The 19,836-nt window shown below is 44.9% G+C and overlaps 1 protein-coding gene across 1 annotated transcript; it reads right to left on the bottom strand.

Moving 5' to 3' along the window:
• Nucleotides 1–7,339: 7,339 nt before the first annotated feature.
• Nucleotides 7,340–19,608, bottom strand: RCVRN (recoverin). Its single transcript, XM_082195533.1, has 3 exons — nucleotides 18,721–19,608; nucleotides 10,802–10,913; nucleotides 7,340–7,563 (listed from the first exon to the last, which is right to left on the bottom strand). Exons 1-3 carry the CDS (start codon nucleotides 19,099–19,101, stop codon nucleotides 7,475–7,477), a joined length of 582 nt encoding a protein of 193 aa, XP_082051659.1. The 5' UTR covers nucleotides 19,102–19,608; the 3' UTR covers nucleotides 7,340–7,474.
• Nucleotides 19,609–19,836: the final 228 nt, after the last annotated feature.

Below are 19,836 nucleotides of genomic sequence, written 5' to 3'. Positions count from 1 at the left end.
GTTTGGTTTGACAGGTCTCCGCAGTTCCTTGTATGCTAACGTGCACACACATTTCTCTTGGTCTATACCGCATGGTGTGTGCTTCTTTGTGCACACAGAACTTTAACAACTGTCTTCCCTCCCACAACTGCCACCACAGGGCTAGGGGAAAACAGATCTGGCTTTTTAGAAGTGTTTTTCTTCCTCCATAGTTTTTCCTCTGTAGCTTATATTTACTATTTTATTAAATAATTTTTAATAATGTTTATTTGAAATATTTTCGTGTAAAGACATTTTGAGGTTCACCTGAAAAGCAGTATATAAATATTTTAAATATTTTTTGAATATACCACTTTTCTAAAAGACATGGTCAGAGTGGTGTACAAAATTAAAAACAGAAAAGCAATAAAGTTACAATTCAGTTGCAGTTCAACAATCTAAAACTATTGACAAACACTTGTTGCCAAGAAGGGGCTATGAAACGACTTAAAACTGCACTGAAAGCATTTGTTAAGTCTTCAAGAGAAGGACAAGAACGATAAAGCCTGGCACCACCAACTTGTCCTTTCAACTTCATGTGTTGGTGAGACAGCAAACAGGGTTCTTGAACCTGATCTGAATTGCGATGCAAGTTTATATAGGCATAGATAGGCCTTAAGGCAATTTGGTACCAGACAGGAATGTTTCAGTGTGAGTCGATGTTGTCCTTTTGGACTTGGGTTTAAACTTTTAGTTGGGAAAAGTCAAAGCACTTGGTGAACTCTCTAAGTGGTTTGTCACCAAATGCAGGTCACAGATAAGACATTCTGCCACTTCAAACTGGGTTCATCTGCTAACCTGCATAAACATTAGCTGAGCACATAAAGCTATATGGCAAATTAAGTAATCCGATGAACTTTTGGGTAAGCTTGGTTTGGAGGTATGGATATAAAAAGTTCCTGAAATGACAGTCTTATAATGCAACACTGAAAGCTGAACAACTGAAATGATCACTGGCTGGAGCACCTCTCCTATGCGGAAAAGCAATATTGGGAGCTTTTCAGTTTGGTGGAAGGGTATTTATTTTTGGCATGCCTATGCTGCCCCCGCTCCTGCCAACCTAGCAGTTCGAAAGCACGTCAAGGTGCAAGTAGATAAAGAGGTACCGCTCCGGCGGGAAGGTAAACAGCGTTTCTGTGCACTGCTCTGGTTCGCCAGAAGCAGCTTTGTCATGCTGGCCATATGACCCGGAAGCTGTACGCCGGCTCCCTCGGCCAATAAAGTGAGATGAGCGTCGCAACCCCAGAGTCGGTCACAACTGGACCTAATGGTCAGGGGTCCCTTTACCTTTTATGCTGCCCCCATTACCAGAGTCCTCTAGGTGGCTTGATTTTTTTAATAGAAAAAGATGTAAACACAAAAAATAAGAATACAGCGTATGTAAGAACAGCAGTGGAGACAAAATCTTAGTAAAGGTGGGCAGATGCTTTTCTCCAGGGAAATGCACCGAATCTGAAAATCCAGGATGAGAGGACGTACTTCAGACAGTTCACAGATAACTGGTATTCACGGCCACAAGATATGACTACCACTAATTTAAGTGACTTAAAGTGGATTAGAAAAATTCATGGTAGGTAAAGCTGATACTGAGATGACTAGCTATTCTACCTTCTGATTTGTAGTCTGAACCTCTGAATTTCCATTTGCTTTGGAGCAGTAATGGGAAGAGAACTGTTGCCCCAGTGTCCTGCTTGTGGGCGTCTCAGAACCATACTTGGCCATTGTGGGAAGGATTCTGGGCAGGACTTTCCTTGCGTTATTACTGCATTTTGGATGTAGGAATATACTGAACCAGCGGAGGGCAGCACTGTCCTTGATTATCTTCCTGTTTTGTGTGTTTTAGGCAAGTTTCTTTGAATGAGCCCTACAGAACATTGGTACCCTAGAGGTGTAGGCCTCTCAACACATGAAGGAGAATTGCCTGGGGGTAGTGTGCTTTTCCCTCACCACTCTTGGCAAGTTCCCTGTGTATAAATTTTGCTTTATGCACAGATTTTCCAGAGCTGGCCCAGGACATTTTGCTGCCTGAAGACAGAGCAACAAATGGTCCCACCCCGCTCCTTACTGTCACCCAAGTCAAGGCACAGGGTCATCCAGGCCAGTCAAGTTAATTTTGGCATCTAAGGCCGAAAATCCAATATGAGCCTCTCCCCGCAACTTGGCAGCAAAAATACAGTAATAAATAATGGACAATTTACTGTCCTTTTGAGATGGTCAAAAAATCTACCTGAGGTGGCTACCCCAGTTGACCTAATGGTAGGACCGGCTCTGTTTGGATGGATGGATAAAGGTGAAAACTTAACTTTGCAGATTTTTGGATCTGTCCTGAAATAGCTTGCTTCGGTGGTTAATTGGGTAAGGGCTGTTCTAGTTAATAGAGTTGTCTTAATTCAAAGCTGGAGAATATTCACACAGTTATACATTTCCCCATGATGAGAAATGTATCCTGACTGTTCCCTCTCAGGCCCTGTGATCCATCCATTCTCGCCACCTTGCTACATGGCACACAGTTAATAGGGGTCCCTGGTGGATAATGGCTTGGGAGGGGAATGGGCAAGAGAAGCGGTGGCTGCCTAGGGTCCTGCTGCAGCAGGGGATTTAAAAGCATCCATGTTCTCTGACTTCGAACCTGACAGCCTCAATTCCTAGTCTCCACCTCTTATCCCTCTTAGACTTGACTGCAAAGAACCACAAGTCTTGAATTCCTGGATCTTGGCCCCTTTTGCCCACCCCACTGCTTGTGTGTTTTCGTTAAATTCGGGTGGATAAATGAGGAATTCTAGAGAAGCATCCTTAAACAGAGACAGACCATTGTTCCATCTCTACACTGACTGGCAACAGCTTTCCATTGTATTGGGCAGAAGTCTCCAAAATCTAGCTGGAGACGCTGGTGATTGAAATTGGGATTTTCTGTGTACAAGGCAGATGCTCCACCACCCATCCTCTTCTACCTGGAAGTTTGATACAACACTTGTTCTTTCTTTCTCTTCCCGACTCAGTTGAGCTAGTATTTAGCTTATTTTCAGCAATAGGCCTCAGGCCTTTGGCACGAGATAAGGCATAACATGTATCTGAGCATGTGCAGAGTATCCTTTCCAGTAATGAGGAATCACGAAAAACTCCCACATATCTGAAATCTAGTAGCAAAGGCATAGTTTGGCCTGGCTTGAAGCTATATTTGAGCTTTGCCTGCCTTGATTTAGAAATTAAACTGCCAATTCAGATACAGGGTTTGTTGTTGCCATTTCTCATTCTGCCCACCAGGTGGCACTACTTTGCCATGTACAAAGCAAGAAGCGGGGGATTGAGTGCTGTTTTCATCCTACCGGTTTAGCTCTTTCTGTGTTTTCGTAATTGGTTTTGTGCTGATTCCTTGTAATTTTTAGCAAGGTCTTTACTGCCACCTGGTTGGTTTTGCACGATATGCTGGGGGTGGGGGTGGGGCTCTTCCCAGCATCCACATCACCTGCTTCTAGTGTCCAGCTGATTATCACAAGCTCCTTACAACCATATTTACAGCATCCTTTCCACATGGGGATTAGTGCAGATCAGCACTAACTGGCTTGTGGTTAAAACTCCAGGGAGCAAGAGAGCAGGGAAAGAGACTGGTTATATAACCCCGCTTCCTCTCCCCAGCCCCAGCCCTCTTCCTAATCATTGGGCCAAAGTAAAGCTCTGGAAGGAACAAATTGAGTTAGAAGCAGTTGTTGTGGTGGTAAATTCTGTCAGCAGGCACTCTTCACAGGCCACAACCCTCCTCTTAAGATTATACAACACAAATGAACTTGGGACCCATGCAGGCATTACAGCTGCAATAGCAAGCCAGCTGTTTTACCTCATCCCACTTCTGCCTTGCTAAACATCCAGCCTGATGAATTATGTGGATGCAGAAGCTTCTCGCTATTTTGTTATGTTTGGGTTGGTCGTCATGAAGGGATTTTGGATTCCCACCCACCCCCCAATAAAATTGGTAGTTGGACACATGGCTGTGGGAGCTATGTGACCTCCCCTTTCCCTCTGCTTACCTTATTTAGTGGATTTCTCTCTGAGGGGGGTGGGGAAAGGCTTATTTGTCTGGCATCAGAAATAGCTTCCCAGGAGATGGTTTTCAATGTCCCTGTTGGAGTAAATGACTGTGCTTTGGCTTGGCCTTCTCCAAGAATGAAAGACAAGGAAAACCTGGACTTTTGCGTTTCCTAGGCCAACATTACTCCTAGACACCACCCCAAGGCTTTTAATGAGTGATTTAAGACAGAAATCCAACAGGTGAAGCTATATCCTGTGCATTCAGCTAGGAGGGCTTAAAAAAATAGAGGAATCTAATGGCAACTTGATGGGTGTGCCTTGTTTTAGCGGCCCTGCTCCTGCACATTTAACAGAAGGCAGAAGAGAAGGTGGTATTTGCAGGTGAAAGTTGTCCTGGCACCTCCCTGCTTAGGAAAATTTCGCTGTGTTGTGAATTGGAGGGCTTTTTCTTTTTTAAATGGCAACCTAAAGGGATCCTGGAAGCCAGTGTCTGCAGGGTTAAAGCGGGCAGGGGAGAAGATGGATGCCAGGACTCCTGAGTTCTCTGAAAATAGGCGTAAGGGGAGCTAGAGAATTGGGATTTGGTACTTTTCTGGTGTGCCTTTACCTGCTATGTGCCAAGTACAGTGGTACCTTGGTTTAAGAACAGCTTAACATATGAACAACTTGGATTAAGATCGCTGCAAACCCTGAAGTAGGTGTTTTGGTTTGTGAACTTTGCATTGGAAGCACAACATGTTCCGCTTCCTGTGGAGTATGTTCCATTTGTAAATTGAGTCCCCCCGCTGCTATGGGAAAACACGCCTTGGTTTAAGAATGCTTTGGTTTAAAAACAGACTTCCGGAACAGATTAAGTTCGTAAACCAAGGTACCACTGTATAAGTTTAGAAGGGGAAAATTTTCCTGCCCTCTGGTGTTGGCAATATTGGGGAACAGCTTCAGCTGCAGAATTGCTTGGGACAACTAATGCTTTATTGACGCTGGAGCCCTGTTCTGGGGTGGAGAAGCCCCTATAATGAAAATCCCTAGAATGTGCTGAGGAATGATTTCAAGTGTGTGGCCAGAGGCGTGTCAGCAATCCATGTACACAGGCAACATCAGGCTGTGAGGTTCAAAGAGCTTGTTGCGGACGGTTTTTTCTTCCTCTCTGCTAGCGCCAGAAGCTGGGGTGATCCACTGGAAGCTGAACCGCTGGGAGATTCAGGAGCGACAAAAAGAAGCAAGTCTCTGCAACAAGATGTAGCAGTCACCACTGCCAGTTTATCTTTAAAGTTGATGGGATAAATTCATGCAGCATAAGGCTTTCAATGGCTACTAGTCATGATGACTATTTGTCTGTCTGTCTGTCTTTCAGTTATCAAAGGTAGGTGACCTCTGAGTTGCTGGGATCTTAAGTAAAGTGGGGGCTATTGTCAAGTGCCTGCTTGCCTGTGGGCTTCCAGAAACTTCTGGCCGGCCATTGTGTGGTGGACTAAATGGACTTTTGATCTGATCCAGAAGGCATTTTCTTATCTTCTCATGTAAAGATTCTCAGGCACGGTGATCTCCATTGCACTTTGGAGAGCTTGGAACAGCACCATATGTTTTTCATTGATCCCGGTAAATCCCTGCTCCCCACAACCTACTTTTTGAACATACTACTTGTGGCAAAGTATGTTTCACACAATGTCCTTTATTGAAAAACAGACACAGTACATAAATTTAAACACGTTCCCCCGTTAGTAAATTAACTACCTGCCACCCGCTCCCTAGAAAGTTACCCTCCCTTCTTTTGAAGAAATGAAATATTCTAGTGTCAGAGGAAGGAAATCAACAGAGATGCATAAAAGTCCACTTCTAGAAATGATGCCAACTCTAGATATCTCTGTTAGCCCACCCAGCCCTCTCCTCCAGAACAAGCAGAGGGGGAGGTGGGGGGGCGGGATTTGTAAGGTTTACATTTTAAATATACTTTTGGGAAAGGTGGGATATGGACTGAGAAAGTATTAACTTTCAACAGGAGCAGAGGAAACAAGGGGAATGTGCTGATTAAATGCTGTAGTAGCCATACTGGGCTAACCTTTCAGATGAAAAAATATGCAGGCTCAGTGACCCCAATCCAGGGAAACTGCAGTTCTAAGCCTGCTCACCTGGAAGCAAGTCCCATAGAGTTCCGTGTGGTATTTGCTTCCAAGTAAGTATGTTTAGCATCAGGGCCTGCAAGTCACCCCCCTGTCCTCTTGAAATATAGCGGGATATGTTAGCAAGCAGCTGTGAGCCAGGGAAAGCTGGCAGCTAAAGAGACACCTGTGCTACATGTTTAGCTGTTTTTACACTCTTTTCATCCGTCATGGCTTCCCCACAGAATCTTAGAAGTTGGTTCTGGATGAGATTTATGAACTGGGAGCTAGTGAGCCAACTGACAGGCAGGACTCCTAAATGATGAGTAGCAGAGAGAACAGAGTGGTACTGGGTGATTACCCAGGATCCTTTGAGAGAGAGGAATGGGGTTTCATAGTACAGAAATCAGGGCACCTGTTTTGGTCTTTCTCCCTATTTTTTTTTAAATGTGAGGAATGGGGAACTGAGGGCCAAATGTGGCCCTCCAACCCCCCCTCTGGCCCTTAGGACTTTCCCTAGATCACACCCTCTTTCTCTAAGTCACACCCCCTCACCTGCCTCACGTCACACCCTCCTTGACTGTTTGCCTGACTCAGGTGTGTCTTTGAACTCTGACAATGCCTCTTTCTTGCCTGGATGGAAGATAGAGAGGGGTGTAAGTCTGTGTGGAAACTGCCCCACTGCACAAACCCAAAATTCCCATTTCTTCCATCCATTTTTGCCATCGGTATAATGCAGCCTTTGGGTTGGAAAACGTAGATTGCTTTTAACAGGTATCCAGGTTATTTCTGGTCTCAAGAGGCATCTACTGTCGATCCTTTTATTTATTACCTTTGTGTATCATCCCCCAGGGAGCACAGCGTGACCCCTGTAAGGTTTGAACATTTTGTCACTGAGCTTCATGGCTAAGTGGAGATTTGAGCCTGGGTCTGTCTGCCTGAATCTAGGTCCTCAACCTTATTCTCTTATTTCCCCCAGTTTCCCTTCTTGTTTTGTTTCTGTCCCTCCCCAACTCTTTAACTACTACTACTTTTAAAAAAACAAAACAAAAATACCTGCTAAGGTAAGTGGTTCTTATGGCTGCCAAGCCTACATCCCCCATTGGAAAAATCCCAGTAAATTACAGCAGTGGGCTAGTAGAGAATGTAACAGGGATTGTATTGAAAGGGGCACAAACTTATTTTTGTAGCTGTACTTTTGCATGTTCACACACACACACACACACACACACACACACACGGTTAGGGGTGTTCGGTGTCCCCATCTTTCCCATCATGCGTACACTTATTCTTACATCTCTGTGTTTTCTCCTCTTTCAACCCCCAACCCTCTATTTTTTCTTTGGTTCGTACTGGATGAGCTTCATTATTGCATCGTTCTTCATCACCCCTTCAATAAACTCCTTTTCAGCAAGTTTGTCTGCAAAAGGAGAAGGAAAAACAACACATGCATGTAAAATGTGAGCGGTAGAATTACACACAAAAGAAGCAAACGGATGAGCCGAGGCGGCAAGGGATGGGGTGAACTGGGGGAGATTGTGAACCTCTCCCCCCCCCACTAGGGCTTTCCCCCAATTGGGGCGCCTGATTTTTGAGGAAGAGATGGGTACTGTGTGTGTGTGTGTGTGTGTGTGTGTGTGTGTGTGTGTGTGTGTGTGTGAAGTTCTTTAGCAACACACTCATTTTTTTATATTTTGGGCATCCATGCAAAAATGGTAGTCCACAAAAGTTGTTAATAATGCTTTGGATTTGTATGGCACCTTGGTCTCCCTATCCTCCGAATAGGGCTGTTAAGAGCATTTGTAATCGGCAGGCAATCTTGTGCAGTTATCCTTGCAACAACTTGCAGGGGGAGTATACTTTTCCCCCATATGATTTGCATATATGTTAATGATGAGTGCTGTAATGCCTTCTGTGTTTTATGTAGGAGCTCACCGAAAGCTGAGTTAACAGTAAATCAAACTTTTATTCTTGATGAGGCCTTGCCACACATAGTTCTGATTCAGCTCTCAAGGAGCTGGACTCCTGGGTTGTCACTGTTTCTCTTTAAGGGGCCACAGGCCAGATATTTAATTGATAATAAATACATTGCAGGTGCTATCTTTTGAAGGTATGTCCCCCCCACCGCCTCTCTCTTTTGCAAGGCTGCTTAACTGCATAAGTAGTTAGTGATTTGTAGGCACACCTGAGGCCTGGAAGAAACTGTTTCCCTTCAAGTTTCTGAAATCTCCTTTTATGGTTGCCTTGAGGATTATTTCTCCTTTGTCAAAGGCCATCAGGCAAATGGCATTTACTTTTGTCTCCACAAGGTGGGCTATACTGTGTGGAAGGACCAGGTCTAAAGTGGAACACTGTGTGTGTGTGTGTTAACTAATTTAACTAATATTTATAGCACCAGTGAAGTAGTTAAGTCTATCTTTGTTTTGTGATATTTCTCCTTACTTTGTCATTTTTTCCCCAACTTGCATGCGAATGCCTTGTTAAAAACTTCGTGCGAGTTGATAGCTTTACTGCTTTTTAAAGTTCCAGCCTCGTCCCTGGTCTACAGAACATACCGGTAAATCTCTAAGTTTGCATGTGGCAGTGGATTCATCCTGTTTCTAATGCTCTCATGCACTGCACACAAATAGAGTGCAGACACATGAAAACAAAGGTGCCACATTCACTCCTCATTGAGCTGTTTTGGGTTTACACCCATTAGCTGTTACTCCTAAATATTTTTTGGTATTCTTCTAAATCTTGGGCTTCTTCAAGGTCAAACACCAGTGAAGGACTGAAGGTTCTGAGACTGACACTCTCTCTCTCTCTCTCTCTCTCTCTCTCTCTCTATATATATATATATATATATATATATATATGCTTTCGTAGATTTTCACGGGTACAGGAATGCAGGTTTTGGTGTCTTCGGGTGTCTTCCCGTGTAAGAGTCGGGGTGTCTGTGCGACGTTTCGACGAGGTCTCACTCGTCATCTTCAGGCTGGTGCTTTCGGCTTCTTGTTACTGGAACAGAGCAGAATCTGGTGTTTGAGTTCCTATAAATACTGTTGAGGGGTGTGGTGTATAGCCTCCAACGTTCTGGGCAGAGAGGAAGTTCCTAGATTAGTGTGCCTTTTCTTCTTTTGTTCCTTAATTACTTGAGGGATATCTTGAGTGATTTCATGAGTGATATTCTGAATACCACTGGGTGGGTCATTAAGTGTAGATTAGTTGCTAAAGCTTTCGTGTCTTGACCTCTTGAGCTTGTGAAGAGTTTTTCTGAGAAGATGGCTGTGCTGCATTTAGTTGTGCTCTGGCTTGGCTTCGTGTATAGGGGCGAGCTGTGGTTTTGTGCTTTGTGCCAGCCAGATCTGTGTAGGGATTGCAGGGGGGTGCAGCATCCGGAGGTGCCACTATAGTTTGGCTACTGGATGGAGTCTGTAATATGTCTGTGGAGAGGGTCTGGGTTTGGGTCTGGTGTGGTTGATTGGTGACGGCGTTCTGTGTGCCTCTGGTTCTGGTGTCGGTTTTTGTGGGGAGGGCTAATTTCCAGATGTCTGGCAGGCGGGACGTGTCGTCACGCTTGTTCATGTTGTGAGATAGAGAAACACCCTCACAACATGAACAAGCGTGACGACACGTCCCGCCTGCCAGACATCTGGAAATTAGCCCTCCCCACAAAAACCGACACCAGAACCAGAGGCACACAGAACGCCGTCACCAATCAACCACACCAGACCCAAACCCAGACCCTCTCCACAGACATATTACAGACTCCATCCAGTAGCCAAACTATAGTGGCACCTCCGGATGCTGCACCCCCCTGCAATCCCTACACAGATCTGGCTGGCACAAGGCACAAAACCACAGCTCGCCCCTATACACGAAGCCAAGCCAGAGCACAACTAAATGCAGCACAGCCATCTTCTCAGAAAAACTCTTCACAAGCTCAAGAGGTCAAGACACGAAAGCTTTAGCAACTAATCTACACTTAATGACCCACCCAGTGATATTCTGAATATCACTCATGAAATCACCCAAGATATCCCTCAAGTAATTAAGGAACAAAAGAAGAAAAGGCACACTAATCTAGGAACTTCCTCTTTGCCCAGAACGTTGGAGGCTATACACCACACCCCTCAACAGTATTTATAGGAACTCAAACACCAGACTCTGCTCTGTTCCAGTAACAAGAAGCCGAAAGCACCAGCCTGAAGATGACGAGTGAGACCTCGTCGAAACGTCGCACAGACACCCCGACTCTTACACGGGAAGACACCCGAAGACACCAAAACCTGCATATATATATATATATATATATATATATATATATATATATATATATATATGCTAACTGAGAAAGAGGTCAATAACAGTGGGCTGGATCCAAGCAAAGTTAATTGCACAAGTTGGGACTAGCTTGTCCCTCTGATTTCAATGGGACCCAAGTGTAACTCGTGCCAAAGACCACTTGGCCACCTCTCTCCATACTCAGTGGCGCTTCGTGAAAGCCTGTGCTCTAGTGCTGAGCTACGGCCATTTAAAATCCTTCTAGCCCACTGAGAGGCTCTGGATCCAATCCCATGTGTTCATATAAGGATAATATAATCATCCCCCACCCTGCCCTCTTGTGGCAAGAAAAAGTGTGTTACAGACTTAGTAGCATGAAGGAAGGTCGCTACCTGTTTCTCCCTTGCCGAAATATGCCCACAGCTTGTTGGCCCGTTTCTGGGGGGTGTTTTCATCATCAGCCAGGGTTTTCTGCTCTTCTGGAGGAATCATCTTAAATATGGCCTGTTGGAACAAAAGGGGGGAAAGATCATAACACAACCACTCATTGGGTCTACTCTGAGCAGGACTTGGCTGGATGCAACCCTTCTCATGCAGGACAGGGATATATATATATGCATCTTTACCCTTGCAAGCCAAAAAATGTTCCCAGAGCTCTCAGAGCTCTTGGCTTAACAAAAATCAGAAGACAGTCCCTGGTCTTGGGCGTACAGTCTAAAAGACATGACACACAAGGTAAAAGAGATGAGGGAAGAAATAGGAGAGAAAGCAACCTCAGGGGTTTGAAATAAACATCAGTTCAGGTAGCCTCATGGAATGGTGATAATTGATGGAGGGAGTTTCCGTTGCAAAGGTACTTGTCTGCTCGTGTAAAGTCTACACCCTTGTGTTTTGAGCAGAGTGTCAAGGACAACCAGGTAAGGCCCACTCCCACAATCCACTTGGAGCCAAAGTTCCAGTTATCAGTTTCTGGAGCCTAAATGATGCACTTCATTTTTCTGTGGTTCATTCTGGCGGCTATTTCACCAGTGGGAAAGGAGGTGGAACATACTGTTATGATTTTGTGAGTGCTAGCCACTTCTAATCTCTGGATTCAGCAAGTGCTAAAAGTGAATTAAGGCAGGCTAGCCTCCTGGGCCATTAAGAGAACAAGGGATTAAAGGGCTTGTGCTAGAAGACAAATGAATGCAACAGATAAAGGCAGGGTTTAGAGTAGAGAGGGAAGGAGTGATGTCACTGAGAAGGAAAGCAGCAAACTGGAGAGAGAGGAAGAGGAGAACAACATTAGAGAGCAACGTTTGATGCCTTTGTGAATTTAGGGCTGTGGCTATGGAAGAAGCAAGACCTATTTGGGGTGTAAATGCTGTGAACCCCTCCATCCTAAATTCAGGTTCTATATATGAGTAAATGAACCATATGTCATCAAGACACCGCCATCTCCACTGTGTTTCATTTCCAAAAGGAAACACGAACTCTGTGAGTGCCTGGAATCTCACCCTGCTCCGAGAACAGGATGGCATGCAATAATACTGACTTTACATCCTTGACTTACAGGCAAATATGTGAGTCTGCTGGTGGCATGAAGGAAATGTTATAAGCAGCAGCCCATATGGAGACTAGACATTCCCTCTCGCATAATGGAAGCAGAGAATAAGTCTTCTAATGTAAAATCAGGCCACTTGGGAGAGACAGCTGAGAATCCCAGCTTTAATTTCACAGTAGTAGACACAGGTCTCTTGCACAGAAACTAATCTATTGATAACCCTGGGCAGTGCAATGGAAAGTGTGCAGGGCTAAAATTGAATACACTAAGGCTGATCATTCTTTGTGGAGCCTTGGGTGGTATTCAACCAAATTTTACTGAGACTAGACCCACTGAAATGAATGGCCACAACTAAGTTAGGTCCATTAACTTCAAAGGGTCTACTCTAAGTAAAACTTCATTGAATACCACCCCTTATTTTCCCATCTGCAAAGTGGAAGTATCCCATGTGCCTGTTTCGCCCATGTTTCTTGTAAAAGCAAACAAGGATTGTAAATCATATTGCACCTTTAAAAAGTTAATAGCAGCTACTATTTTATTTTTAAATCCACTCTCTTGGGGGCTTCTAGGGAGGCTAAATGTAGGCTATATGTGTAGTGAATTAAAAAAAACAAAATCTACTGAATTGGACATATGTGAGAAGCTTTCTCCCCATGCATACCTTATTAAACAAAGCAAGTTTCTAAGTTTCTAGTCTTCTTGCTGAAAGAAACTGTTGGGAAATCTTTCAGTGTGGCTAGTGAATGCTCCAAAGGCAGAAGAGGACTGGCCAGAGCTGCTTCCAAGGGGTCAGAGAGAGTTTTCATTGCCTTTCACAACCTCCTGTGGATTCCAAGGCTGCTATTATCTGTAACAGCAATGAGGACTCCAGCTTTCCTCAACCAGCCAGCATCACATTATTTTTTTATACTTATTAGTCGCTTTACTCACTAAAGTGACTCAAAGTGATTTACAACACAGTATAAGCATTAAAACCAATTGCAGCAAGAAGTAAACCAATAGAAGCCTAAAAGGTCACAAAACAGGGAGCAAGCTCTCCAGTCCTCCAGAAATGGCCGTCAGGCTGGATGCCAAGGAAAAGCAGGAAAGGGGTGAGGTGGAAAAGCTGGCTTCACATTGAAGCCACAAGGTTCGCACTGGTAAAAAACAGCAAGCCCATCTTTGTTATATGGTCCTAGAAGGGGCAGGGCTGAAGCGGCTGTCATGAAGAGTCCCTACAGGTAGAATTTCCCACATCACCAGTGAGTCCCATGTAGAATGAAAGAGCGTTTTATGGTAGTCATCTCAGCATTATGGCAAAATATGGTCCAGTTTCCCTTCTTGATCCATGCCTTTTCATACTGAGGAAGTGTAAAACTCAGAACAGATCACAACCTGGTCTCTGAATGTTGCTTGTTTGTTTCCCTCCATTGCCTTCCTTGAGGCCTTCAAAAAGCATGGCACAGCTTTCCCATCCCTGGTTTACAAACTTCTCCATCAGCCACCTTACTACCAAACCACATTTTTTCCTTTCCTGCCCAAGCCATTTGTCCTGCTAATTTTGCCAGCATCCTTTGATCAACTGGGGGGGGGGGGAGGGAATAGATGGTGCATAATAAACAAATTGCCTCGGCTTTATTTTGACATTGGCCCGAGGGCTGTTTCTTTCAGGAGGGATTCACGGGCATAGCATAACTTTCAGTTTCCGCAGTTAAAGTGAATTAAAGGGTACTGTGGCCCTTGCACACAAGAAATCCACTTGAAAAAGAAAAAGAATCAAGCTTTTGGAGGTATGGAAAGTGACCGAGAAATGCATTGAAATGCATGAACAGGTGCCCAGTGGAAAGACAGATAAATACCCTTCAAGCAAACATAGATGGATGCTCACAGGCATATAACTGCCCTGAAACCAAATCGGCATAAATGCTCAATAAAGACTTGATATAATCTAACCACCATGTTAGCTTTGCACAAGCAAATCAGGATTGACTGCCCAGTAAAAATGAATGATTGATGTAAGAAGGCTGCTTACATGCTGATTTCTGAGCATGGTGAATGTGCTGCCTTGTTTCTGGTGTACGTTGAGCTAGACTCTCATCACCTCATCTCTCAACTGAATGCCTGGAAAGCCTGCCATCTTGACACATGTCGAGACATGGCAGCGAGGAGTTGGCATTCCCCATAATGCTAAATGTTTGCATGGGTGAACCAGAAATTGGCTGACCACAGTGATTGCCTGTGGGGAAGGAAAGGTCCTCTCCCCCCTTTCAGTAACAGAATGGAGATTTGGCAGACTTTGTCCAAAATTAAGAACAAAATTTGTCCATATTTTCTCACAGGAAGCTAAATTCCAGGGAAAGATGGTAAATTTCACACAAGTAACAAATCGTAGATGTATCCAGCACTTTGAGTTGTACATCTTCTGCTGATATAGCACCATCTCTGGTAAGATTCAGACGCATAGAGTTTTAGCAGAAAGTTTGCTATGGAAGTGACACAAGACAAACTACATTTAATGGAATAAATGTACTTTTGCTACTACTTAGGACTTTTCTTTTTTAAGTGTATGGCTTGCCTGAAGTAAGGGAAATGGTGCACTGCCAGCCTCAGCCGTGAGGTAAATGAGCAAATGGAAAACCTGCCACCAAATCAAACGTTTTTTAGCACTCGAGGCAGAAAATCCCACATGTGCCTCTCGCTCTCCTTGGCAGTAAAAATACAACAACTATTTAAGTAGCTAACAGTTTACTGTGCTTTCATTATACCCCAAATAAGCCTCCTCAGTCAGCCGGATGGTAGGGCCGGCCCTTCAGGCTACTGAATCCCTGATTTGTTTGCTGTCTGATATGCCTGATAAATTGAGTGTAATGGTGGCAGTAGGGAATGCCTCACATTGAGGGAGAAAATAAAACACAATGAGCCCTAAGTTGCATGTACACCTCCTACTTTGCTTTCAATCTCCAGTCATTTTGATGACGTGCAGCAAACAAAAAGGGTACCTGAATGACTTTCCACACCTGCAGTCCATCTCACTCTGCAGTATATTTGGGTCTTCAGGAAGGTGTGTGTGTGTGTGTGTGTGTGTGTGTCCGTGTCCGTCCGTCCCTCCCCTTTCTAGTTTATTTTTTACGACCCCTGTTAAGTTGTGGGTGAACTTATCAGACGACATAGCGATTCTTCAAACAGCTCTTGCTTATTCACAGGCCAGAACAGAACTGAACTGAAGGGTTCAGCCAGCCTGCTTATATAGAGCTCCACTGGAACGCAACAGTAACCATTTTCTATAACTATCCAATCACTGAATGTCACTTTTGATCCCTTATTTGCATATGAGGACCTGAACTATCTACAGTATCCCCCTGCTGGCCCAGGGTGAAAACTTCAGTACATAACAATCCCCTAAGAAGGATTTGGGCTAGTAACTAAGGGTTGCTTCCAGTCAACCCACTTTTCGAGTGTTCATTCATTTATTGAGCGGGGAGGTTACATGACATTGCATCAAACTATTCCCCCCTCACTTTCCTTATGGCAAAAAGTCAGATCATGTGGGTAGCCGTTTGTTGTGTAAAACCTCCCAATCAACTATAATCAGACAACCCGAAGCAATCGCACCTGAAGAAACAACAGCCTGCTAGGTCATATTCCAACTTCTCCTTTTCTCTCAGCCTCCGTTTACCCTACCTGTGCTATTCCAATAATCGTGACTTCCCTCACACAAGGTTGTTAACAGGAATGACCAAACAAAGGAAGCCATTCTTTACCAATCTATAAACGGATGGACATACTTAGGACAGGAGACATGTTTATGTGGTGGCCCTTCTTCCTGGGACACCTGTTTGCTAATGCTAGCTTACAAGGGGTCTGTGATCTGCTCACTGGATTTCAGTATGAAGTTTTGCTCAAGAGCGACAGATAACGTTGAAGACCAAGAAGTCTAAGAGAGGCAACCCGAAGAAATAGGGAAATGAATTAATGTACCACAGGAATGGAGGGGAAATGAAGGCAGAGGGTTGTTAGTGTATACAGATGGAACTCTTATGTTTGGAAACAAAATGCAGATTTCTCTCTCCATCCATGCAGCACACATAGGAAAGGGAACTCCCTGTGTTTCACACAGCTGTTAATAACACAGGAGCCCGGCTAAGGAAAAACATGTGGCAACACTAATTTAGGGCCCCCAGAAACTTCCTTTCTATTGCGTATTTATGTTTCTCTGTGCTCATGTTGGTATTGTGGCAGGTATGATGCGGCCCTGCTTTCAATGCGCTTTGCGGCTGCAAAAGTTTCATGGTGGACATACTGCTTTGTGTCCAATCGTTGCATGTCCTGCTGAAATCCTGTAACTTATTTTACCACAAATGCCCTTTTGTTGAGGGGCGTTTTCATTTTGCTACAGTGCAAAGGGGTGTTTCTCCAGACAACAGTCATGAGCTAACCCTGCAGGGGCATGGCAACAGTGCTGGATTTAGGGTGATGTGGGTGGTTCGTCCGCATAGGGCACCAAGACGAGGGGGCACAAAATAATAATAATAATAATAATAATAATAATAATAATAATAATAATAATAATAATAATAATACCTCTATTTCTACAGATACCTACTGAGAAGATCCATAAAAAAGCTACTGTTACTGAAAGGAATTCATGTGAAAATAAGAAATATTTTGGGGAGGGTGCCAAATTTTGTCATTGCTCGGAATGCCGTATTACCAGAGTCCACCCCTGATTGCAGAGCAACAAATAAAGTGGGATGGTGTGCAGAGTCGATCCAGTATAACTTCACCACCAATGCGCTATGGCTGCATCAATGACATGTTGAAAAACACTTCCACACACAAAAACCCCACAGCCCAGCCTGGAGAGGAAAGGGTTACGACAGTGTTCTTGGTACTCTGGAAGAGGAAAGGATCCATTCACTGGTAATTTATTATTTACTTTCCCCACAAACTGAGCTGGAATGTGGATGCATCTGGAGCACATAATTCCTGTGGGAAGGTCACTCAGAATTCCCTAAACAAGTAAGCCTCTGAAAACCAATACCCCGTAGCGTTTAAGAACCAGGACTTTTGGGTTCTTGGAGAGAGGAATGGGATATCTCTGCACCAGCTTCCCCAGCCAGCTGGTAGGATTTGTTGTACAAACATCTGCACCGTTGCCATCCCTTTCAAATACTGTATGAAATTCTTCAGCCCTTACTGAGATCTCCTCCAAACCTATCCCCAGACAGACATTTCTGCTCCTTGTCTCCCCTTTCCAAGGTCGGAGGAAGCTATTCCTTCGGACAAGACAGTTGAAGCGAGGCAAATACTGCACTGAGAGGGTCAGGGATTTAACCCTGCCTAATCCAACTTTAATCTCAGATTGCTCTGCCCTTCTTCCAAGGTTTGTGGCAAACAGGGGGAGTCTAGATCAGCGGAGGAAGGCTGGCAGCAAGGAATTATGGGTTACATATGGGTTACATACTGCGCACAGCTCGGTGAAATCTCAGAGGTGCCAAATTTGTACAGGCACCTTGGCATTTTCTAATGCAAGGCAGCCACTTTTCAGTTGGCCCTCAGCTTAACAGTTTTCCTGAGAAAGGCATTTCCTTGCAATGGGAGTAGCAGCATCCAAATACTTGCCTACACTCCAAATATTATCCATTTCAGGCCTGTTTAACATGTGATGGATCCCACCACAAACTGAATAAAGGAAACTGTAATCCCTGCTCTGGTAAATACAATATTGTTAACGCACCTGCAAAATTAGAATTCCCAGCCATTTTGTGGGAAGCCATGATGGTTAAACTTGCTTCAAACTAGTTTATACAGTATTTTGTAATACAGATGTGTTTAGATTTGAGTCTGGACGTGAGGGTGCAATTCTGGGGTTTTAAGAAATATATATGTATTTCCCTCCCTGCTCAAAAAATATATACTGTATGTGAAAATGGCTTCCTATCTTCCTTAAAAGATGAACATTTGCTTGAAGGAATGAACATACTGAGGGCAGCTGAGGCCATGAGATAAAATTAGGACAGGATTTGAACCTGTTTACTCTGCTGCCAATCCAGCTCATCCTGTTAAAGGAATGTAACAGGATTTCCCCTGCCATTGGGCAAGGCTAATTCTATTTTGACACAATGCAAAGCCTTCAGCTAAGGTAATCCGTTGTCATCCCATCACCTCAAGGTGGGTCAAGAGAAAGTCACATGACCAACCATTCCTGCTCCCTTCTTTAACTGGTGCAGCCATGAGTTTCAACATGTGAGGCACCTGCCATGGGAATACAGGATATGTTTCCATGTTGGGGGAGAGGGCGAAGGAGGCTAGAGATGATTGAGGGAAGAGAGAGCCTGGAGCTCAGCTAGATGGGTCCATGAATGGGTGGAAGAAGAGCAGACATTCTTATAAATTTCCATCTACTGCAGGTGGTTTGGGGTAAACAGGATGCTGGGATATGTAAGGCCCTGTTTTTCTGACCAAATGTAGGCCTGAGGCAAGGCTAGATGGGACCAAAATAATCCAAGCGGGGGACCGGAAAAATAAAACCAAAACCCCAATAAGGATTTCAGTGCAGTGGTTCCTTCAGGTAGACTTCCGTGGCCTTGCCTCCAAACATATTATGTGTGAAAAGGGAATATTTCCCCCATGTAATTCCACAACCAGTTTCAGTGCATCTGGTCTTGCAGTGGGGAAGCTCTCAGCCTGGATCTTCCCTGTATTCCCTTGTCGTCATCCCCCCCCCCGCCTACAAGCCCCCTCCCAAAGCCCCCCCTCTGTCTCGCCCCACACGCCCTCCTCACTCACCGTAACGATCTCAAGAACCTCGTTCTTGCTGATTTCTCCATTGCGGTCCACGTCAAAGAGCGAGAAAGCCCACTCTAGTTTAAGGTTGGTCTTGCCGGTGGAGGTGAGGTGGAGGGCAATGATGTACTCCCGGAAGTCGAGGGTCCCATCATCGTTGGTGTCGAAGCTTCGGAAGACGTGCCGGGCATACACCTTGGGGTCAGAGTTGGGGAAGAACTGGGCATAGATCTTCTCGAACTCGGACCTGCTGATGCGCCCGTCCGGGCACTGCTTCTGGAAGCTCTCGTACCATTTACACAGCTCGTCCTCCGAGTACTTGGTGTTCAGCTTCAGGTCTTCAAGGATCTCCTTGGAGAGGGCCCCACTCTTACTATTGCCCATGGTTTGGCTGTACGCTCACCCCGCACCGCCAATGCTCCGAGCTCGTCCGCCTCGTCCTGTTTCAACAGAGCTAGTGGAATGGCTGGTACCTCGGCACCTTCTTATATAGACTCCCTGAGGCGGGGGTAGAGGGTTGAGAGGACCACGGAGCCCTCCACTTGCCACACCTGGTGGCTGTGAGTGTGCATGTGTGCACACACACACACACTATACACACAAAGAGAGGGGCTATTTTGGTTGCACTGATCACATTTGCCCCCAAGCTCTTTAACGCAAGGCAAATCGGATTTAGGCATCATGGGCCTTTCTTGCTCCCTCCTTCTTGATTGCCCTCCTGGCCTCCCTCCTCTTAATGCCTTGCTCAGTGCTGTTTCCGACCATGTGCAAGCCTGGAGAGTGACTGGGGAGGAGAGGGGTATTGGGAAGAACAAAACCATGGGCGGAAGCAGCATACGGACTGGTGATTGACAGATGGACAGAAGACACAGCCGTTGCTCTGTTGACACTTCCACCCTCCTGCAATATTCCCCACTGCTGGGGCTAAAACACACCATGTAGACTTATGGTATGGACAGACTTTAGATAGATAGACAGACAGATAGAGCATAGATCAATAAACCAATAAACCAGGCAGAAAGACACAAAGGCCAAAGAATGGGAGGGAGCTAGGTTTCAATCCTATGCAAATGTAGCTGGGAGTAGCCCCCCCAAAACACACACACACACACAGTGGGA

Source organism: Podarcis vaucheri, assembly GCF_965113315.1.
Source record: "Podarcis vaucheri genome assembly, chromosome: 13".
Classification (NCBI taxonomy): domain Eukaryota; kingdom Metazoa; phylum Chordata; class Lepidosauria; order Squamata; family Lacertidae; genus Podarcis; species Podarcis vaucheri.
This window is presented reverse-complemented; position numbering and strand designations above follow the sequence as displayed.